Source organism: Oryza sativa, chromosome 2 (genome assembly GCF_034140825.1).
Source record: "Oryza sativa Japonica Group chromosome 2, ASM3414082v1".
NCBI lineage: Eukaryota > Viridiplantae > Streptophyta > Magnoliopsida > Poales > Poaceae > Oryza > Oryza sativa.
Window position 1 is genome coordinate 31,628,396 of NC_089036.1, and position 22,276 is coordinate 31,650,671.

The 22,276-nt window shown below is 45.2% G+C and overlaps 2 protein-coding genes and 1 long non-coding RNA gene across 3 annotated transcripts; 2 read left to right on the plus strand and 1 right to left on the minus strand.

The window, feature by feature from the left end:
* The first annotated feature begins 7,355 nt into the window (after positions 1–7,355).
* On the plus strand, positions 7,356–9,255 carry LOC4330698 (RING-H2 finger protein ATL46). Its single transcript, XM_015771967.3, has one exon. The coding sequence runs from the start codon at positions 7,839–7,841 to the stop codon at positions 9,027–9,029; it is 1,191 nt and encodes a 396-aa protein (XP_015627453.1). The 5' UTR covers positions 7,356–7,838; the 3' UTR covers positions 9,030–9,255.
* Positions 9,256–12,041: 2,786 nt separating this feature from the next.
* Positions 12,042–12,895, minus strand: LOC4330699 (uncharacterized). The gene has a single exon (XM_015771968.3). The coding sequence runs from the start codon at positions 12,856–12,858 to the stop codon at positions 12,343–12,345; it is 516 nt and encodes a 171-aa protein (XP_015627454.1). The 5' UTR covers positions 12,859–12,895; the 3' UTR covers positions 12,042–12,342.
* Positions 12,896–15,835: 2,940 nt separating this feature from the next.
* On the plus strand, positions 15,836–18,683 carry LOC112937899 (uncharacterized). The gene is made up of 3 exons (XR_003240746.2): positions 15,836–16,821; positions 17,305–17,416; positions 17,536–18,683. It is a non-coding gene; the product is annotated as an uncharacterized lncRNA (long non-coding RNA).
* The last annotated feature ends 3,593 nt before the right edge of the window (positions 18,684–22,276 follow it).

Here is a 22,276-nt window from a genome sequence, read left to right on the forward strand (position 1 = left end):
GGACCACACAAGGTGTATGATCAGAAATGGATCTAGCCAAAGGTTTCACCAAAGTGTGGGGAAAAGACAGTGTCCAGCTGGGGGAAGTGAAAAACCAGTCTGATTGCTCTAGTAAAGGCTGTTGCTGCATATTGCTCAAAGTAAAAGCTTTGCCCTTAATAGGGAGTTCAACCAAACCCAGATCACTAATAACCTCGTTGAAAAGGAAAATATCATTTATATCTGCACCTGACTTATTCCTGTTGAAGACTGACCGATAGAAATTAAAATCCCCTAAGAGTAACCAGAGATCATCATCCAAAATTTGGAGATCATGAAGCCAGGTTAAAAAATTGTCTCTCTCAATACCAGCACAAGGCCCATAGACAGTAACCAGGGTCCAAGAAAGATTAGAGTGAGTAGAAGTAAAAGTAAGTTGGATACCAAAACTCTCAATAACAATGTTTGAGGCTGTAAAAATAGAGCTATTCCAACAGATCAAAACACCCCCAGAAGCTCCCCTAGAAGGTGAAAATGCAAATTTATCAAAACGCTTAGGAGCAAGCTTCCTAATACAAGAATGATCAAAACTGCTCCTCTTTGTCTCCTGTAGGCAAAAAATAACACAACCACTTTCCTCAACCTTATTCCTTATAGCAAGTCATTTATCATCAGAATTAATGCCTCTAACATTCCAGCATAACACATTCCAATTTTTTAAAGAAGGGTTCATTTAAAACACAGGGATAAAATAAAACATCCAGACTGGATATAATCCAATCAATAACTGCAACTGAAAAGCCCAAATATCATAGAGTAACATGGGAACCATAAGGTCTGACAAAAGTAAAACATCACAGGACACTAGCTGATAACAGACAAGTCCAAAGCAGCCTAGCTGCAACAAAAAACAGCACAAACTTCTAATCATTACTAACTGGGCTGATAGGCTTGGTGACCAATGCTGAAGAAGAACCTTACATTGACACCACAGAAGACACCTCCTCCAGGGAAGCACCACATATGTCCAATCCAATTCTCTGAATTAAATCAACAGAACAATCAGCAGGGATAACAGTGGACAAATCACTAGAATTATCAATAGAAATATCAGAATGGAGATCCACAAAAGGAATCAGTTCATTAGGAAATACCACTCCACTAGCATCAGCCAACTGCTTAAGCTTTCTGACATCCTTCCCTCTTGGCTTACCAACCCCCATGTTTGGATCTTCAGCTAACTCTTGCCTAAACCCATCTCTGATAGCTAATAGTCTACCACTTCTCCTGACAGAAGAATCCACCAATGGGGTTACCATTTTCCTCTTTCTTTTGCAGGGAGAAACAGGGTTCAGCTTCGTGATAATCCTTGAATTAGGTGTAACAGGGCTTGGATTAACATCAACAACATCAGAAGGCATATCAAAAGGGTTATCAGGAAGTAGAGGGTTGTCAGGGGGCAAGACAGCCAAAGGAGTTGGCTCCAGCAACAGATGATGCTCCTGAAAATCGTCCAAAACAGGCAGCAGAGCAGAAGAACAAACCACAACTGGCGGGCCCCTTGGCAGAGAGACTAACCCATTTCTAATCACAGCAGAAGGAATCAAATTTACAGACCATTGATGAACAAATTGAGTGAAAGCAGAAGCAAGGTCAGAAAATAAACCCAAATTCGTTTGCTCAATAGTAACTAACTGCCAATTGTCATTGTTAACAACCTGGCCCATGTTATCAATAGCCTGATCCAAATTTTCTGCATCATCATGGACCTGCCCTACAGCTTGGTCCCAAGGGTGATCTTCTTCCACATGCACATTTGGGCCAAATTGCCAAATATTGTCGTCATCTGGGCCACCATCATAACCACTGTCCCCATCATTGCCGGGATTATGCCCAACTGGAGGCAGGTCTTCATCTGGCGGGAACATGTCTGCAAATTCTCCTTCAAGAATAAAAACAGATATAGTCCAGGATTCACCAGCCCCAGCCGTAGGATCTTGCAAGACAATCTTCTTAGGAACTGAATCAGCATCCTTATACATTGCTCTAAGCATGACTCTGCCCTTAATGGGATCCTCTTCCCACCAATAATCTAACTGACCAAAGGTGGAAGTAGCCAGACATATATATTGCATATTAATATAATCCAAAGGGAAGTCAAGCAGTAGGAACCAACCCTTCCTAGTGAACAGAGAAGCACGCCAATTAGGGCCCTGATCATGGCGAACAAAACAGACCTGGTGAATGCCATCATAGACAAAAGACGGAGAATAAACCAACAAATCTCTTATGACAGCAGAACCCATCTTAAACAACCCAACAGCAGAACCATGTGGGAAACTGCGCCTAACTTGAAAATGCTGGACTTGCTCAAGAAAATTAGTAATAAGAACCCTATGATCATCCCATAACTCCAAAACATACTGTTCATGTTGCCGAGGAGGTCTTGTAGCAGCAGAAAGATCGACTCTGGGAAGACGCTGATCCCCTCCTTGATGCACAACTTGCCCCGCACGAAGGAACCGAAAAGGGTTTGGATTAGTATTCGCCATTGAAGCTTGCAGATTGGATTGAGGTGCTGAGTTTGCTAGCTGGAGAGAGGAAGAAGGAGCGTCTTTTGTAGAAGAAGGGATAACTTTTTTAACCCATTGTTTTTTAGCCATAGGCCTAACAGATTTAATGCTCGTAACAACCTCCTTACCAGCAGGCTTAGCAATAGTATTAGATTTCACAAGATTAGACTTTCCCAATGAAACAGACTTTTGGGCCTTACTGCACAACCTTCTAATATGGCCCAAGTTGAAACAAAGATTGCACCGAACAGCAGACTTACAAAATCGAGCCAAATGACCCGGATCCAAGCAACGGAAACAAATCAAATTTGAATTCCGAGGATGATCCAAAGAAAATGGATCCAGCTGCGTACCTTTCTCGACATTGTTAACATCAGCTCCGGCGATCACCGGAGAAGAAGAAGAAGAAATAAGGGGCCACTTCAAACGGCTGAAAACTGAAGACACAGGCACATCTTTATGAGAAGAAGAAGCCGCTTTTGCATAAGAAGAATGTTTCCTCTGAACCAAAGTCCATTCAGCATCCTGCTCATTCTGCCAAGAAAAGAATTCCTTTCTCCAATTTGGTCTGCCATCTCTCTAAAGGAAGAAACGAATGCAAAAGTCCTTACAAGTATAAGACCTAAGAGAATAAATCCAGAGACCAATAGATTTGGAGCAAACCAGGAAAGAGAAACACCGATCAATTAGATGATGAACTTGAAAACCACTAGGAGAACCACCAATGGCCGCACGTAATGCAAGAGCCACTGAAGAAGTAGTCAAACGAAAGTTGGATCGCGGAACATCAACCACCAAACGAAAAGGAGAAGAGCTAAAGGAAGAAGAGAAATGCACTGGAAGACCAAAACGATGAGACACCTCATCACGGAGAGCATCCTCCGGAGAGAAGTCCCAACCCCCTGGAGGCGCCGGTGTGACCATCGACACTCATGGGAGATCGCCATTGAAATTGCCAGAGCCCTCCCAAAATGCCTTTTTTTCTCTTTCTCTTTTTCTCTCTCTTTTTTCATTCCCGTTAATTAGAATTATCACTGTAGCATATTAATCGGTAAATTAACTAATCATCTCCGTGAGGCATGAAAGATCAAGTCATCTAACCTTGTATTGGGACGAGTTTTGGTGATTAATGATAACGATTGTTGGAATTAACCTTTACTATGAGTTTGTGATGGTAGGTTATGTTTTAGCATCAAGTGAAAAGGTTGATGGCTCATATGTAAGGATCAAGTAATAGGATTATGTACTGATGACAAGACAGATGATGCCTCACATATTGGGAATCAATGAGATGTTTGATGAGATCCCATAATGAGTTGATGGACATGTTGAAGGAGATAAATATCATGGTTGAAGATAACAAAAATGAAGATGGTGTAAGAAGCTACAAGATTGAGGACCCCTTTGAATGGCGGTACTGAAAAAATAGGGGAATAGGAAAAACACTATACTCTGATAGGAAATGCAGGTGTAAAACAGAGGATTGCAAAACATACGAAAAACATGGGAATGGTCGTTTGATTGGATTGTAGGAAAAATGCAGGAACCGGATGAGAGAAATAGACTCAAAAGAAAAATTCCAACAGGTTAGAGCTCTTGCTAAGTTCCTCCAAGATCTATATGCAATGAGCCATTCCATAGGAATTTCATGTGATTTGAAAAGCTTCAATCCTTTGAGTCAAATGGCCACATAGGAAAAATTCCTATAGGATTAGAATCATATGAAATTCCTGCATAAAATTATTTGATCCAAAGGGCCCCTGAACACGCGGAGTATAAAAAGGCTACCTATGACAATACGGTGAAGCGCAAGCGAAGCATGGCTATGATAGACCGTGTGGTGATGAAGGGCAAGCAAGGGACTTGGCGTCGACAAACCGAATCCGGTGGAGAAGGACAAGTGAAGACATTGTCGTACGGGCCGTAGGAGACCATTTGAAGCTATGGATTATGTGTATCAATCAGATCGTCGAAAATGGACTCCGGAGTAAGAAGTTACACATTTTTTTTCTTGGTTGTTGTCAGGTGGCCATGAGACTTCGAGTACTCAAGAAGGCTTCCCTGAGGCTTTGGGCCGGGACTTGGAGACTCCGGGCCTATGCAAGCCAGGCTTCCAAGAGGCTCTGGAAATAACATCCATGCACCCGAGAAGGTTTCCCGTGTGTTAGCAGTTAGTTCTTGGGGTGGACCGAAGGCTCCAGGCCAAATCCAGGAGACTTCGGGGTATGCGCATAAACATGAGTAACGACTATTTTCTTTAGAGCTCGGGTATTTGAACCCCTCCATCCATGGTTTCTAACTTTGGACAAGAGTAGAACCATCCAAAACCAAAGAGCCACTCTCTGATATCATACCTTTGTGGTAGAACTCTTTTGTGAGTGTGATTTGAGAAGGGGATTTGAGAATATAAGGATTTGGGATTGAGAGAGAGGTTGAGAATAGAAGTTGAGAGCTACTTTGAGCATTTAAGTTCATAGCAAGCAAATCTTCGATTGTGTTTAATACTTTTGGAGGTCAACCCTCCTTGACGACAAGGCATCACCCGGTGAGCTTCCAACCATGTGGTGAACCACGGAAAGTTTGTGAAGGTTTCCCTCATCTCAACAAGGAAAGAGTTATGCTTGGTAGAGCAAGTGCCACCGGTGGATTGGGGCTCATCATCTAAACAAACATTGGGGTCATTTAAAGACTTGCTAATCCTAAGTGGTTGCTTGGAAACCTAGTCTTCCTTGTGATTGCTAGCTTGGTGAGGAAAGGGATCAAGTGAGATCTGGCTCCCTGGAGCCTCTCAACGGAGATGTAGGATTCTCGAAGGAGAATCCGAACTTCGGGAACAAATCGTTTGTCTCCTCGCACTCTTTTACCGTTTTTGTGCTATTGATAGATATCTCTTTTGCGAGTTACTTGTGATAGCTTGTGTATCTTGTTTTCTACTAGTTTACATCCATTATTGCTATATTTTCTATGTACTAGTTGTGTTGATGGCTTGTTCCCCTTTGGGGGTATTTTCCTGTCATCTCGGAGACTCCAATCTCCTAGGCCTAGAGATTCCGAGTGCTACTAATCCGCTGTAAAAGAGTTTTAAATTTTCAGGAAATGCCTATTCACTACCCTATAGACGATATAAAGATTCTTTCAAGGTGGAGTCTAGACACTTGGCCATGTTGTAGTAAGTATCATATTTTATGGTTTTAAGTAGCACAACCACATTTTTTAAGTGGTTAAATATAGTTTTCCCCTTATATGATTATTTGCAATTGCAGAACAACATAAGCATTATACCATTCTAGATTATCCGTGGTACAATTATACATAGTTAAAATTTCTGGATGTCACGAGAATTTACATATGAAATATGTTTATATTCTATCATACTTCTAAGAATTTACTAACTAAATGTCCGTACTTTGCTATTGGCACAAAAAAAAATTGTTTACAGTAAATTAAATTGTACTTTTTAATATATGTTTTGTATCCTTTCACTATAGGGAATATTGACCTTATATGATTTTATACATGCTATCCATTAAGATTCGATTTTTTTTAAAAAAAAACAAGGAGTTCAAGAGATAATTTTTTTTAAAGAAAACAGGGTAGACAGGAACAAATTTACTGCAACTAGCACTACTTCATTTTAGGAATATAGATATATTAGACCACTTTAAGAGTTGTTTAGTCACGTCTACCATTGTTATAACTCGTGCTGGGCAAGGATGTCAATTTTTTTTTTGCCCAATAAATTGTTATAATCATGATTGTAACAAAGTTAGAAAGTAAATATTAAGAAACTACAACAAATCATAGCTATAGTAATAAATCAAACACATGACGTGGCGAACTAGATCTTCCAATTCCCTCCCAAATACTCCCGAGTGATTCCAACTATTAAGGCCGGACGTTTGACCGGATATCGGAAGGGGTTTTCGAACACAAATTAAAAAAATAATTTCATAACTCGACTGGAAACCACGAGATGAATCTTTTGAGCCTAATTAAGCCGTCATTAGCACTTATGGCTAATCATGGACTAATTAGGTTCAAAAGATTCGTCTCATGATTTCTCTCATAACTGTGCAATTATTTTTTATTTTTATCTATATTTAATGTTTCATGCATATATTCAAATATTCGATGTGACTTTTTGGGAAAAAAAAATTAGTAACTAAATAGGGCCTAATTCTGCGCGACTCGTTACTTCAATCCTGATTTCTCCCGTACCGTTGCTGGAGTCCCAGCTGCACCAGACAAAGGACTACAGTGCTGCCGCCTACTTGTTCCAGGACACTCATCTGCATGGCCATGTGCCGCACAGCGATGTCACTGGCGCCTACACTTGCTACGAACAAATGCCAAGACTTACTCACATGGCACGAGCCCAATCTGGTCCCCCCTCCTCCGTGCTAAACAACACAGAGCGAGGCCCCATGCAGAACTGTTGTTGTGAACTCGCTGTCCCCCTGTCTGAATCTCTCGCAGCGACGAACTGCCCGATAGATTCAAACAAAGGTCAGAATTCTTAATTTTGTCGACAGGTTGGACGACAACGATAGCGGTCCAGTGCTCCATTGATCTGTCCCTGCACTCGCACTGCAAATTTTCGTCCACGTTTAAAATTTGAGCAGAATCTGGGAGTTTGAGAGCAGATCGGATGAATTTTTCTCGTCTTTTCGCGTGGCGCTGATGATTTTTTTGAGCTGAGATTCCGCGGGTCAAAGCGGAAACCGAACGAGGCGGCTACACCTACACGGGGGCTCGCGTCCTCCTTTCCACGGAGACGAAAGCTAGCGCGGCCGAAAGCGACGCGCACCCAAAGCCCAACACAACACAACACGGAGCCAAAAGCTACCGCTCCCGTCCCTCTCCTTCTCGCCTCGCCTGGTTCTCTCATCGCACAGGAGGAATTCGGAGGTGAACCCAACCGGCCACACAATTCTTGGGTGCTTTGTTCCCCATCCGCTTCGTCCCTCCCTCCCTTCCCCCGATCTGCTGATCCGGGGCTCCACGCACGAAAGTGCGCGCGCGCCCGGTTTTGGGCTCTAGTGCTTTGGAGTCGTCCGCGTTGCACCAAATTTGGCCTTTTTTAGGTGGGGGAGCTTGGATCCTTTCGTCTGCGGATTTTGGTTGCTGGGGGTGGGGGGGTTTCTTCTTGCGATGGTTTTGCGCTGATAGGGGGAGGGGATCTTGGGAGTTGGAGGAGGATTAACCTCGTCAAACCCTCCTCTCTTCCTCACCCACGTCTGATTCGATGAGTTGTGGGTGTCTCCTCCCAATCCGAGATTGCCGGAGATGGTTGCCGCAGTAGCAGCTTCGTTGAGATCTCTCGCACCTCTATCCGCCTATCGCTCTCCTTCCCATGGTATCCATGCCGTCGTCAGGGACTCGTCGGCGTACACCACCCGACCCCCGCCGCCGCCGCCGACGGCAGATGGCGGTGGTAATGGAGGGAGGATTAGCCCCGCGGTGTTGTTCATCATAGTGATTCTTGCGGTCATCTTCTTCATCTCCGGCCTTCTCCACCTCCTGGTGAGGCTGCTGATGAAGAAGCAGCACCGCCGTGGTGGAGCCGAGAATGCCGCCCCGTCGCCGCACAGCCGGCATGTCGGGCGGGACGCCGCGATGGACCGGCAGCTCCAGCAGCTGTTCCACTTGCACGATTCTGGGCTCGACCAGGCGTTCATCGACGCGCTGCCGGTGTTTGCCTACCGCGACATTGTTGGTGGTGACAAGGAGCCGTTTGATTGTGCAGTGTGCTTGTGTGAGTTCGACGGTGAGGACAGGCTCAGGTTGTTGCCGGTGTGTGGTCATGCCTTCCATCTGCATTGTATAGATACATGGCTGCTGTCCAATTCGACGTGCCCGCTTTGCCGTGGTACGCTCTATGTCCCCGGATTGACCATAGAGAGCCTGATGTTTGATTTTGATGAGAGGTTGGAGGAGGGCCGGCTGTCGGAAGAATGCGAGGATGGATTCCAATCTTCCAGACAGAAGAAGCCCATGGATGAGGAACAAACAGTAACTGAGAAGAGAGTTTTTCCTGTAAGGCTTGGGAAGTTCAAGAATGTCGGGAACACTGGTGTGGGTGGTGTTGACAATGGCAATGCAGCTGGTATAGTGAGTAGGGAACCAGGGGAGAGTAGCAGTAGCAGCTTGGATACGAGGAGGTGCTTCTCCATGGGCACTTACCAATATGTTCTTGGGGCTTCTGAACTTCGAGTGGCTCTCCAGCCAGGTCGTAACAAAAATGGCGTGGGCAGCAGGTTGAAGGGAAGAGCTACTGGCATAAGCTCTGTCAATGCTGAAATTATGGAGGGCAAGAGGATTTGTGCAAAGAGTAAAGGTGAGAGCTTCTCCATGTCGAAGATTTGGCAGTGGTCTAATGTGAAGGGCAAGCTGCCAGCTGGTTCAGACAATTGCTCAGAAACGGCGAGTTTTCCGTGGATGAAGAGAGATGCTACTGGAGATAAGTCAAATATGTGACACTGTCTATAGTTCTTTCTTTTGTAGTGCTGGTTGTTGAATTTCTTAACTATAGCTATTCTTTTGGTCTAATTTCACATGTGTATGTTTTTCACTAGAATGACCATCCCCATCGAAAGATAATTTTTGACAGGCTTACATATTTCACCCTGCTTGTGATTGTTCAGGATTAATGCAGTTTCCACTGTTTCTTGTATCAGTATATGATAATAGGTGTTCTAGATTACTCAGTTTCCTTTTATTATGTTCATCAAATAGGAACCTGTGCTGCGATGTAATAACCAGACAACTGCACAGATTGCTTGCATCATCAATTTACTAATAGAACATATTCCCTTAGTGTCACCTTTGGACATTTTGGTCACATCTGGGATTTAAGTCGCAGGAGTACCCATTTAAGGAGAAACCTCTGATTAACGACCTGCAATTTCCTGGGATGATTGCATAAAGTCTGAGTAAACCCATCAGTCATTTCATTGTAACCCCCCCAAAAAAGAACTCACATATCGCAGTGATGTATGTGCTTCAGTGCCTGTATCCTACTATCTTCTACTCCCTCATACATAAATTTTATTTCAATCTCTAGCATAACAATATAGGCATGTGCATGATAATTCATTATGGGAAATTTTTAAAAAGTAGAGCATATGGAAGGAAAGATTGTGAGCATTTTTTTCTTCAAAACATAGGAAGGCATATGTTTCTGAACAAGAAGGGTCTATAACGACATCTTGTTTTTGAATGATAATATCATTATAAAGTGCACTTTTGGACGTCTTATCATAATTGTTGGAGGATTGAAGTTCTAACTTGCTTTAGCTACCAATTTGGACTGATGGTAAATAACTATATAGTTTTTACATCTTGCTGGAAGTTAATTTTTTTCTTTTACTTTGTTGTTCCTGATAAGTAACCAGAAAGATGCATGGAGGGCCTTTACTTTGCATGACTCAGGGTGCATTCTCTTAGCAATGTACTAAATATTTAAATCCAAATAAATACCTTAGAGATTAATGTTCTTACTTTTAAAAGATGCTTTCTGGATTTTACAATACCATCTTCAAGAATCTCTTAACTTGCATGGTAGAACCATATTTTTTTTTCTCTTTTGGCATCGCAGAAAGCATTCCATGAGCTTTCTTCGTCCATGATAACTTTCTTCATCCATGATAAGTCTGAAACCCTTTATTCAAAGCCAGATACCTTCGTTTTCAATTAATATTTCCATTATACCAATGGTAACTATTTGGGATTTGCAGTATTTTACATGTCAATAAATTGCAGTGATATCTATTGTTCATCACTCTGAAAGGTGTAACCCTTCATTGTTGCAAATGTTGGTCATGTCCTTCCTCCTTTTCTTTTCCTTTGACTTCCTTGTCCGTTAAAAACTCATTATTACCGCTGCTATTTGTTTGATAATATCAGACAAGTAGCAACCATTGTCTTTTGTCAATCCTGCTTGTGCCCAAGCTTTTGCTTATCGCTCGAGGTTTCCAACTCAAAATAGTTTCAGCTTTTGGTTATTGCGCCAGGTGGTGATGACTAGGTTTTTGAGTGCCATTGATATTTATCATGTTATTATTATATTACATGATACTAGCTGTTAGAGAGCTGTTAGTGGTTTACAATACTTGTATAGTGCCATACTAAATTATAAAGTCTCTCATCTTTAGCATATTTAATCACAGAGCAATGAAGAAGTGCCAGCCCTCACACACCCACACCACACTGATTAAACAATATGTGTACTACCGACAAGATTTCCAGCGTTTTGCTTTTGAGATCTGAGCTACTAAAATCATTGGTGTGCAAATGATTAGTGTTCAACCAGTACCAAATGCTGCAGGCAACTACTGCAATCATAGCGAGATGCCGATTCGGCAGAACTATTGTTTACAGCAGTTCCAGTAGCCGCTGTTTTTTTTCTTTTGTATCTCTTGCTAGTAGTACATTGTTTACCAGCTGTTCAGAGAATGGTTCCTTGGAAAAGCCAGATTTGGTCAATTCATGCAAATATTCCTTCTTGTTGCAAGTTTTAGACTCTACTTGTACATATCATTGTACAAACATTGGGACCACGGGCTTCAGGTCTCAGCAATCATGTCCCAGGTGAAGTGGGGATTCTGCTTTCTTTTGGAAGCGCATTTCTTTGATTAAATATTCCATATGTTACTGACTGTAACAAACAAATTATTGTTCAAATGGGCAGATCATAGCGTGACCAATTGAACGCAACAGAATCATGCATGTAACGTATGGGTAAAGACAAAGATAGGATGAAATAAGGAAATGATATGCTTCTGCTCACAGTTATCATACTCTATATCTTCGATCTTTATTTTCATGGATTACGTGTTGTTTTTGTAACAAATCAATATGATCCATTGGATGGTTGGAGTAGCTGTGAATGTCTGTAGGCTTTACGAGCTGGCACTCTTATTAGACATCAAATGATCAAAGTGGTAGTACTATATCCAATCCACCAAACTGTTTCTGGTATGATTTGATGCAACGCAAATAATCCTATATTGCTCAGCAAGTACCTACCTGTTCATAGTTAGATATGACTAGTATCAATCACGATTGCCTGCCTGGAATTCAATACCATGGTCCGTGATTATCTGAACCGATAGCTCGTAATTCCCGTGATTAACAAATAGACACCTTTTAATCACGCAGCTGCAGCCGCAGTTACCAGTTAGGAAGGAATGTGAGAGGCAATGGGAAGCTATTCTCAGCAACAAGTGGACGTCACACGGAAGGATCGATGGGAACAAGACCGTAGCCATTGCTATTGCTAGTCTCAAGTTGCTTGTAGGACCAGAAGTCCAACGTGCACGGCTCTTTCCCAAGGTCTCCTCACATTCAATTCTTGGGTCGCAATCACTCGCAGCTGGAACACGGCATGATTTCAGATTGCAGAGTTTGGATTGGAATTAGGTTTGATTATTCCTCTTTCTTACCATTCATGCAAGTTTCCAGGCAAAACAGAGGGAGTAAAATTTGATCGATCAAAAAACTTCAAACGTGTTTGCTTCAATCGGGACAAAACTGTGGCACGACACGATCGACGAATTCACGGCGACAATTCGATGACAGAGAACGAATTAAACAAATCTATGTTCTTTTTTGTACAGTAACGAACGAACTCAATTGAAGGAAACAGAAGATGAGAGGGGAACCGAACCGAAACAACGATCGATCTCGCTTCTCACCAAATCACGACATTGCAACCCGAAGCAAATCGAGGACAGGACGCCGTGTTCTCGTTTGATCCGGTGAAGTGATTGTGGGGGAGAGGAACGAGAGGTCAAGCCCGGCCGGCGCCGTCGTGGGGCGGCGGCGGGTTGAAGAGCGGCGGGGCGTCGCGGCCGCCGAGGTCCATGGACGACTTGGCGGAGGCCGGCGGGGCGGCGAAGCGGGCGGAGAAGTCGCGGTAGCCGGTGTAGTCGCCCTCGGGGCTGGCGCCGTGGCCCTCGTCGAAGTTGAGCGCGTAGCTGAGCGCGTCGTAGTTGAGCTTCCGGCCGTAGTTGTGCGGCCGCGGCCCGCCGCCGCCGCCGCCGCCGCCGCCGCCGCGGCCGAACCGCCGGATGAAGGTCTTCCACCGCGGCCCGGCCACCAGCTCCGACCACTCCCGCACCTTGAGCACCGCGTCCACGGCGCGCTGCCACCAGCTCTCCTCCTCCGCCCCGCCGACCCGCTGGTGGGACGACGCCGACGAGGGCCAGGGGAAGCAGCAGCACCGCCGCCCGCGCCGCGCGAAGAAGGCCGCCTCCGCTTCGTCCATCCCCGACGCGCCGCCGCCGCCGCCGAGGTCGGTGTCCATCGAATTCGTGAGTTTGGGTGGGTGGATTTGCGATTTTGCGTGCGCTGTGTCCGCGCGTGGGTTTTATTGGGGAGGTGGTGGTTTCGGATCGGGCTGGGGAGAGTCAACGGTAGGCGCGGCAGGCTGACGTGGGCCGGGAAACGCGGGCCCGCTTTGTAGGCCGCCCGCCTCTCGCAACGTTCGCTAAAACTCGGTCTACGCTTACTTCTCCGGTTCCATTACTCCCTAACACGCCATTAATCTTATTAAAATATTTTCATACAACTTTATCCAGTCATAATATTATGGAATATTCTTTTCGCACCTCGCAGTGAATACAGTACTGTCATTTCTGCGTTATCAGTCTAGATAGAAAAATGCCCTTTTGATTCGTAGGAAAAAAAATATGAATTTTAAAGAATTTTAATTTTGTAGAAAATTTGTTGTAAAAGTACAATTTTTTTAGAGGAGAAGTTTTTAAAAGTTAAAACAAATTTCCTATGGATCTTTGAAATTCCTATTGTCATTTGAAATTCTTGAAAAATTTTCTTTGAGTTCATCACTCTCATCCGAAATTCATCCGTTTTTTTCCTACGGTCTAATCAATGGTTTTTCTTTGTTTTTTCTTGTTTTGCAATTATTTGATTTTCCCTTGCATCTTAATCAAATTTTCTGTGTATTTTTATTCCTACAATTTAAAAGTGTCTTAACGTATTTTTTACATTGGCGTAACTATTGATGACTTGAATACGGGATCACCTGAACGACAGGATCGGGATGGACAGCGCGGGCACAGCACAGATCGAGGGCCACGAAGCTGGAGCTAGCAGGCAGCTGCACAGAACTTGTGCAGGTAGGCGACCTCTTGCGCCGAAACAGGAAGTACATGATTGGCTATTTGTGATCTGGTGTTCTGGAATAAACAAAGAGGACGAGCATTTCCCCACGGCAATCCGCAGGTGTTAACCGTGTTATCGAGAGGATTAAGCAAGCAGGTTGCTCCAGGCCGTGGCTCAGTCAAACCAAACCAACAACATAATAGTGATCCTTCAAGGCAGTGTCCAATATGTGGGGCTCATGGTTTGTTGCAGCTATCATCCGGAAGCAAAGTGCGTGTTTTTGGATAGGAAGTGTTGGGTACTTGGGGTTGGGCGGCCAGAGGATCAGGCATGTAACGCGTGCGCCTCAGCATTTTGAGGCGCAAGTCATGGATTAGCCGTCAACCTTACGATTTCTGCAGGTTTTCAAGAACTGTCCGCCATTCTGAAGACTGAAATCAATTGAAAATTTAAAAATCAAATTTGGATAAAGTATGCTCCGATGCTTGAAGTTTGGTACCGTGCCATTGCTGATGTGAACTCTGCCAAGCCAGAAATGAAAATGGTCGGAGACTTGGGCGGTGATCTCCCGCTGCGCTGCAAGTTCACGGGCGAACCGTATCTACGGTTGCTTTCAAACAATCTAGGGAGATGCATTTGACAGGGGAGTGGTAAGGGGTGTATAATTTTAACCTAAGGTCCCGTATTTAATTCATAACATATTTACAATTTCTTCTAAAAAAATATTTGCAATGATGTCTCTTCCTCCAAAATCATGTTTTTCAAGCAATCTAGAGTCAGATAAAAATAAATCTCTAATATTATAAAAATTAAAGATGTTTTTGCCGGTACTTTGGTACGTCATCCGTGTAGAATCGGTTTATAAGTTTGTTCGCTTTTAGAAATACAAATCCGTATTTGACTCGGGTTTTAAGTTCGTTCGCTTTTGTAAATACATGAGTCATATAAGAAATCTCTTTAAAAAAACTCGCATGCTAACTTGAGATGATCAGACTTCTAATTACATCACATGGTTTTATATAGAAATATATATATATCCAGACGAATTCTCATAGTAAATTTCACCTTAATTAAACCGTATAACAATAATAAGATTAAAATAGTCTCCACCCGTTGCAACGCACGGGCAATTTTTCTAGTAAATAAAAAAAGGAGAGTTTGAGACCGTAAACTCAACGGCATCCTTGAAAATAATAAAAAAAAGAGTTTGAGATCACAAACCCAACGACATTCCTGACTCGTGAAGAGTACGTGACTAACAAGCATGGAAAAATAACATAACCTTTTCTCGAACTTTTTTTTTAAAGAGTAAAGTGCAAACGTGTGTCTAAATTTATGTGGATATGTCATATTGGTATCTAAACTTTTAAAATTTATTTTTGGATTTCAGATTTATCGTGTGTGTCATATAGATTCAAACGAGCTTCAATCCAATATATCTGCTGATGTGACTTGCCATGATAGTTTATACGTGTCAGTGAAATCTACATATTAGTCTCATATTAAATAAATAAATAAATCATTTTCTCCTCTCGCTCTCTCATATCCTCTCCTCTCTTTGTATTTTTTTTTCAAAATTTCAAAACATTCTTTTTTTCCCCTCACTCTTTAATTTTATTTTTACTATTTGACTGACACGTGGATCCCACCAACAGACATAGACGTCACCGTAGCATATCACGGTAGCGCATGGAATGGGTCTAGTCTATTTGGACCTGTATGATATTTTGATATTCAAAAGTATATTATAAGAGTTCAGGAATCTAGATGATACACGTACACAAGTTTAGATGCCGTCCGTGCACTTTACTTCTTTTTGGAGGAAAATTTCACGAACTTCATGAATCCTGTAATATCACACGGAACATGAACGCTGGCCCGCCTATAAATCCTAATCGCCTAGGCCGCGTTTAGAGTTTGTTCTGCCTTCTAGAGGATCGCTAGGAAAGTTCCATATGATGAGACGGAGCAGCGCGCGTCCAAAATGGTCTTGGTTACGGACTATAGAAGACGGCAAGAGGCCCATGATTTCAAGGCCCGAGACAAACCCAACAAGAAGCCGATTGCCCTAGCGGAAAGCCTACCATGAAACTTCCAACGGGCCGCCACCCAAGTGGATCCAGTAAACGGCGGACGACTCCACGGGAAAGCGCAACCGAGCCCAACTGCTAAGCCCCAGCCATCGTCCGCTGGTGACTCACCGGCGGCGAAACCCCGGCGGCTGGACTCGCCAGTGATTTGCCGTATGCGCGTATGTTCTCTCTCCCTCTCCTCTCCCGCGATAGTGGATTCGAGTTGCAAATGTAGACAGCGGCCGGAGCCCGGGGAGATCATGGCGGTAACAGAAGACGGGAGATTGCCAGATCGCAACCGCAAGTAAGGAGATCGCCAGAACGGATTGTCCAGCATCTCGAACTTTGTTGGCTTATTGTTTGGTTATGATTTTCACGTTGGCTAGAAAAAAAAAACTCCGTAGTACTTTTGCAATTGAGGATCCCAACTCTCTAGTTAACAAGGTAAAATAGTTTACGAACTATATTATTCTTTCTTGAGTGCATACTATAGGGCTCCTGATGCCCGTCCTGCTGACGCCTGTTCCTAAGATCATGACATCATGTTTATCTCATATCATCTCCAAGTGAAGCACATCAATCTTCCACTACCTAGGAGTAGTTAGTAACTTGTACATGCTATCTCAGGATTTGATGTTCCTTCTGGCTTCTGTTACCGGTCAGATCGCTGATCGGTTTTCTTGGATCAATCTGATTGGAATTAATTATGCTTATCAAGGAATTTGACCACCAGGTAATCCATCGCACCTCAAATCAGAATAATGTGGTTGAGGTAAGGATCATAGCTTCCCCTTTCAAAATTCGTAAATGATGATATGGCCATATGGCCTTCTTACTTTAGTGCTATAGAACAATATTGCAGGTAATACCGAGACAATAAGCAAATGGCCGTTAGGTGTTTAACATCCAGTACTGATATATTGGAGCAACTGTTATTTGTTCTTAAAACTGCAAGAGGAACATAGCTGAGGCTGATTTGGACTCGGTTTTGCTGTTTTTGATTAAATGAATCAGGGCTTGTTCAGTCATAAGGGTTTTTTTTTTCGCCGGGCCGGCCAGAGTACAGTCATAAGGTTTGCAGCTGTTCTATACTTGAAGTGGAACTGTACGAAGATACGTGCTTAGAGAATTAAGGTTTCCACTAATAATTGTTCAGAGGTTGTTACAGATGAGAATCAAGAAAAGATTATGTACGTTTAATGCATATCTAGTACATCTGTTCAAAATGTGAACTAATGATTGTCTATTACTTTAATGCTTTGCTTGTCATTTCTGATCATTGATAGATTGGTCCGTACTGCCTTTTATTTTCAGGAATAACTGCATAGCGTAAAAGATAAGTCTAGATCATGGGCAGTACTGCTGTGCTGCATGCATGTAATTGTTATCTAGCTTTTTGATAGATTGATTGTCCATGCAGACCATCCAGAACGTTGATGTGTATCTTTCTGACTTACTGAGCCCACGATATAGTAGCTTTTCTGTTTCACTGTGTTTGCATGATCCACTGGTTGACAGTTTGCCTTTCCATCTAAGCTGGTAGTGAATGTTTGTAGGAGAAGCAGGAATCTTCAATGGTTGAAAGCATCTGTAGCAGAGACATGATCCATCATCGATCATTTGCTCGTGTCAATTTCCATGAGATGTAAAGCATTTCCAGTTGGACAGGTGTTGTTCACATTCTTCCTCTTTTTTTTTCTTTTTTTTTTGCATTTGATAAGTTCCATTAATTCTCTTTCATAGAATGATTTCTCATGTGATGCCTCCATCTAAGATCTAACTTTTAGGTGAAATCGGGCTTTCAAAGGATATAGGATTCTAGATGTTCAGAGAGGTCCTGGGCTATGGGAGATGCATAACAAAGGTGTTTCCACTGCATAGCAGTGAGGTATGCGTGTTTCATGTATTGATCCTTCTGCATTTCAGACAACTTATTCTTTATTTTTTTTTTCATTAGGAGAGGGAAAGCAACCTACCTTCACTTCTTTTTAGTATGAGGATTAGATGCAAACTAAAACTTTGCAATAAACTTATCAGAAAAGTTCAGGTTCCATGTTACGCATATTATTACTGACTTGTCGGCATTGTGATATATACAGATATGATAGAAGGTGAATAAAGATAAGCATCGATCCATATTGTCGGAATAGTTAGGTTGCTACCTTGTGATTAAAACACGACATTTGCAGAAACAATGAACCTTAGGCTTTGGGTTGCATTCGTTTGGACCTTCCTGAGATTGGTCCCTCGATCGGAAGATGCTATCAAGCAGTATTACTCGACGTACTAACTTCCAAACAGAGTTGGGACTTCAGTGGATGGTCCACTTCTTTGTTGCAATTTCTTTTTCCTCCAAATCATATTTTATCGCCGGCATTTCCATACTAAGCCAGCAAACGATTGCTAGGAAAGTTGCAGTTGTCACTCATGAAGTAATGATTGATGGAAAAAAAATCCACATACATCGCTCTCGATCCTTTCTCCGGCAGTTGATGCATCTGAAAGTGTGAGCTTTCGCAGTGCAGATTTTGCAATCTTTTGCCGTCTGATATCACACTATCATCTACATCAACGGATCGACCTGAAGATAAAGAAATCAGGTAAGTAGGTAATGCATTACATGTAAGCATGTTTATTGGTATTTTTGCTGACTTCCCACTGTGTGCTTTCGGATCCTCCCGACCAAAAGAGCACCTGAGTTGATAAATTACAAGGTGATCTTGTACTCTACCTTAGAGATATGCACCTTTTAAGCAAACATATTTGTACTAGGATAGCTCTAGGTGGCCACCAAGGTTAGTGTCCACTCGCTGCTTCGCACTTGTGAGAGACAGGAAGCATAATTTACGCTCTCTGATTTCTCTCGCCATTGCTATCTGGTGCAGTATTTGTATGTGCCCCTGCCTCTTGCTCAATACATACGCATCATACGTTTGCAGCACCGGGCCTACTACCTGAGCTGTATTATCATCAGCATATATTCACCTCAGGCATCATATAGAATACTACAAATTAGTGGATGTGCCTCCGTTGTGGAGAACACTGAAACCCACCATGGCACTATGCTCCTCTTTCTGTCTCACTACAGGCTCCAACTGTTCCCGCATGGGTTTGTCTTCTTGCATCTGCACACGCACAGAATAATTCATTCTTCGCATCGCAACTTGCAAAAGCTGGTCGCTTGCCTGATGCTGCGCCCTGACGCGTGCTTTCGCTAGCTAACCTTTACATGTGTTCAGGCGTGGATGGTTTGTTCAGGGCCTTGAGTTTCTTCAGAAAATCTGCTAGTAGCGTCTTGTTCAGGCAGCTGGTTTGATCATCGAGCTTGAACGCTAGCCCTCATTGAATGCCTGAAGCCGATTGATGGGTTTTATGGATGGATTAGTCGAACTGTCGAAGCTGCCTGGTTGTCCCAGCAAGCATGATCGCCGTGGTGCAGATGTTGCTGTCCCTCTCTGCGATCATGTCAATTATAGCACGGAGCCTTCGTTTTAAGTTGCCATGTCCAGACACCATGCTTCCATGGACGCGGATCAGAAGTGTACAACCCAACGCGTTTCACCTGTGCCCCAAAAAAAATGAGTTAAAACGATGCATTCAAGCTGTGGCGCCTGCTGCCCCCATCCTGCTTGTTTTGCATGGTCCCCCCTGTTCAGGTTCAGGGAGAGAGGTGAGGTGAGGTGAGGTCCCCCTTGCTTGGGCCGTGCGATGCGGCAGCTAGCGTGAAGGCACGCTCGCGAGTTCGGCACTCGCTTTCGGTCGGGGGGGCCATTCAATTAAGCTGCATGGACGCACGTAGGACGGCGACGTTCGTTAGCCACGGACGCCGGAACGCTTGCGTCCACTTCCCCGGAAAGCTCGACGGAGAGAGGGAGAAGGCCCCGGTAGGCCTTTGCTCACCCTGCAACAATATGCTGTCGGGCCGGGTCGACATCGACAGCCCGAGGAGGAGGAGATGCGTTAGCTATCCAGACTATCTCGACAGAGGAGCTCATGGTGAAAAAAGGATTAAGTTTTTCTCTCGCGGTTCAGTAGCTTGGACATTAATGGCAGCCAGCTCGAGCGGTTGTGCTATCACGTCCGGTGATACAGATTACAAGGGGACACGGGGAGTAAGTGCCAGGGGTGCAAGAGGCGGCAAGCGAAGCCGGCGTGGGGACCGACCGCTGCACGCTGCAACCTGCAAACGGAGGTGAAACCTCTGCCCTGCTACAAGCAGTATACACGACGTAAACGCTGCTGACATTTTTGGTTTTCCGTTTTTAAAGCCTTTCGGCTCAGGTCAGAAATCGTATGGCCCGTGGTTTTTCTACGTGTGTTCTCTTTCGCTGTTGCTTTCGGTGTCTCACCGAGGGCAACGTGCCAAGTGCGAGACGCCATGAAATCGCTGGAGTCGCTCACAAAACTGTAGCTCAAAATGGAGGTGGTGCTTTGTCCGGTCCCTGAAGGCTGAAGCCTCCGTCGCCCCTGCAGGCCCACGTGTCGCCCTCCCGTCGTCTCACCGATCCATCCTGCTCCAGAGACTACTACTGCTGGAGGCCACCCGTTCGCGTCAAACTCCAAACCGGCGCAGTGGCCGCCTTGGCGCCACATCCGGCACCGTCAATTCGGCGCAGCAGTGAGCCCCATTGGCATTACACGGGAAGGCCCCTGTGTCACGGAGCATTCACGCCCCGGTCGATCTCATCGTACAAGGCCACAACGCCTGTGACGGAGACGTGGTTTGGCGGCATGGGATGATGAGAGGCCCCGGCGATAGATCACGCCGTACAAGGACCGGATAGTGTGGCCATGATGCAAGCCTGACCCGGGACAAGCGAAAACGTCCAGATTGTTTAGGCGATCAGGTTCCAGCTAGCTGATGCTGATTTTACATGTCACAGGTCGGCACGGCACCTCTCGCATGGTGACGAGGTTACGTTTGGTTGGACGGAACACGGGCGTGTGGCCGGTGATTCCAGGATCGATCGTTCGCGGGGCCGGGCCCCGTGATACGGTGATCAGAAGCTGCCACACGCAGGGGCGCCGGTTCGGTCACTGCTACGCCACAGTTAAATCTGCCGGTCCGGCGGAAGCTGACACGAGGAAACGGGCATGGCATCATGGCGCGGCATGGCGTGGCGTGGCGTTGCGTGGCACTACGTGTATGTATGCGCGTCCGCGTACATGTCAGGCGCGCGCGTCAGACGCCATCGTCGATCGTTCAACGCACACCGTACCGTCAGATCAGATCAGATGGCTGCCGGACTCGGACGGATGCGTGGGTCGGACCGGCTCAATTAAAGCCTTTTAGCCTCTTCGATGGATCGACCGGAGAACAAGACGAGGGAGGAGGAGAGAGGGAGCGTGCATGCATGCAGATCGCAGATGACTGCGCGTCAGCTGTACGCGCACGGCGTCTCGTCCTGCACGGCGCCTACCTTTCGCGTGTACCGTGGCGTGGCGTGGCGTGGCGTGGCGTGACGCCAGCCAGGTAGACTCTCGTACGTGGCCCCCCTCGCCCGCGCGTGTGCCAGCGCATGGCCCGCCCCCACGTCGCGGCGGCTTTGCGCGCGCGATGCCTCCCGCCGAAAGGAAAGCCGAGAGGGCAGAAGCGCCGTGCCAATTCCCCCTCGCGGCCTCGCCGGTGCGTCCCCCGTTTGCCGGAGCACGCTGATGCTGCCGGTGACAGGAGCGAGTCCTGCCTGCGCAGCGCGCGAGATGCCGTACGTGCGTGTAGCGAGACGCATCGTACGGCGGCTGGTGCGCTCGTCTGTCGACCGGGGCTGTGCCTAGAGATGCCTTTGCTTCCCTTCTTTCGTGCCGATCGAACCCTTTTTCTCTTTTGCCATCGATGGTCGAGGAGGCGACGCCATGATGGGGGTGGTGGGCTAGGCTAGGCTACCACCCGTCTCGATCGTCTTTTGTTCCTCCTTCCGAGCACACACACCATCATGAGCGCTCTGGCGGACGATCCATGGCTTTTGCATGCGTGCCGGCCGGTCGCCGCTGCCCTTTGAATCGTACCACCACCACAAGCTGAGACTTCAGAGGACTCGCTCTTCAGCTCTCGTCTCTCGTGTCTGGAATCTCTGAGCCGGCCGTGCTGTCCAGTGCATATCCGACGCAGATGCAGGTGGGAGGGAGTACGCCGTTGCTGTTGACGACTTGACCGGTCCAACTGTCCAAGTCCAGACTTTTGCTGGTGGCATCTGGGCTGCGAAAGATAGTTTCATCAGATGGACTATCGATCGGTAGCCATGAGACGATCGTGCGTGTCCATGTCCAGGGAAAGCTCCGGTGATCTTTGTAGAACGTGGTGTTTTCCCCACTTTTTCTGAGAGCTCTGGAACTGTGCTTGGGCCGAAATAATTGAATTGACAACAATTTATGGCCTCTTTGGAATGACAAATGTTACGCTGGTTACCTCATGTAGAGTGCTAATCAATCGCCTGTAATTGGTGGACCTAAACGCATCCCCTCTGGTATGAGAAACCATGTAGCGGTGATTCCTTCGTGATAAAGTGGGTCACATGTTTGATTACAGAA

What these genes read in the sequence shown, in the direction of transcription:
- LOC4330698 (XM_015771967.3), top strand. Translation starts at nt 7,839, where the DNA reads ATGGTTGCCGCAGTAGCAGCTTCGTTGAGATCTCTCGCACCTCTATCC.
- LOC4330699 (XM_015771968.3), bottom strand. Translation starts at nt 12,858, where the DNA reads ATGGACACCGACCTCGGCGGCGGCGGCGGCGCGTCGGGGATGGACGAA.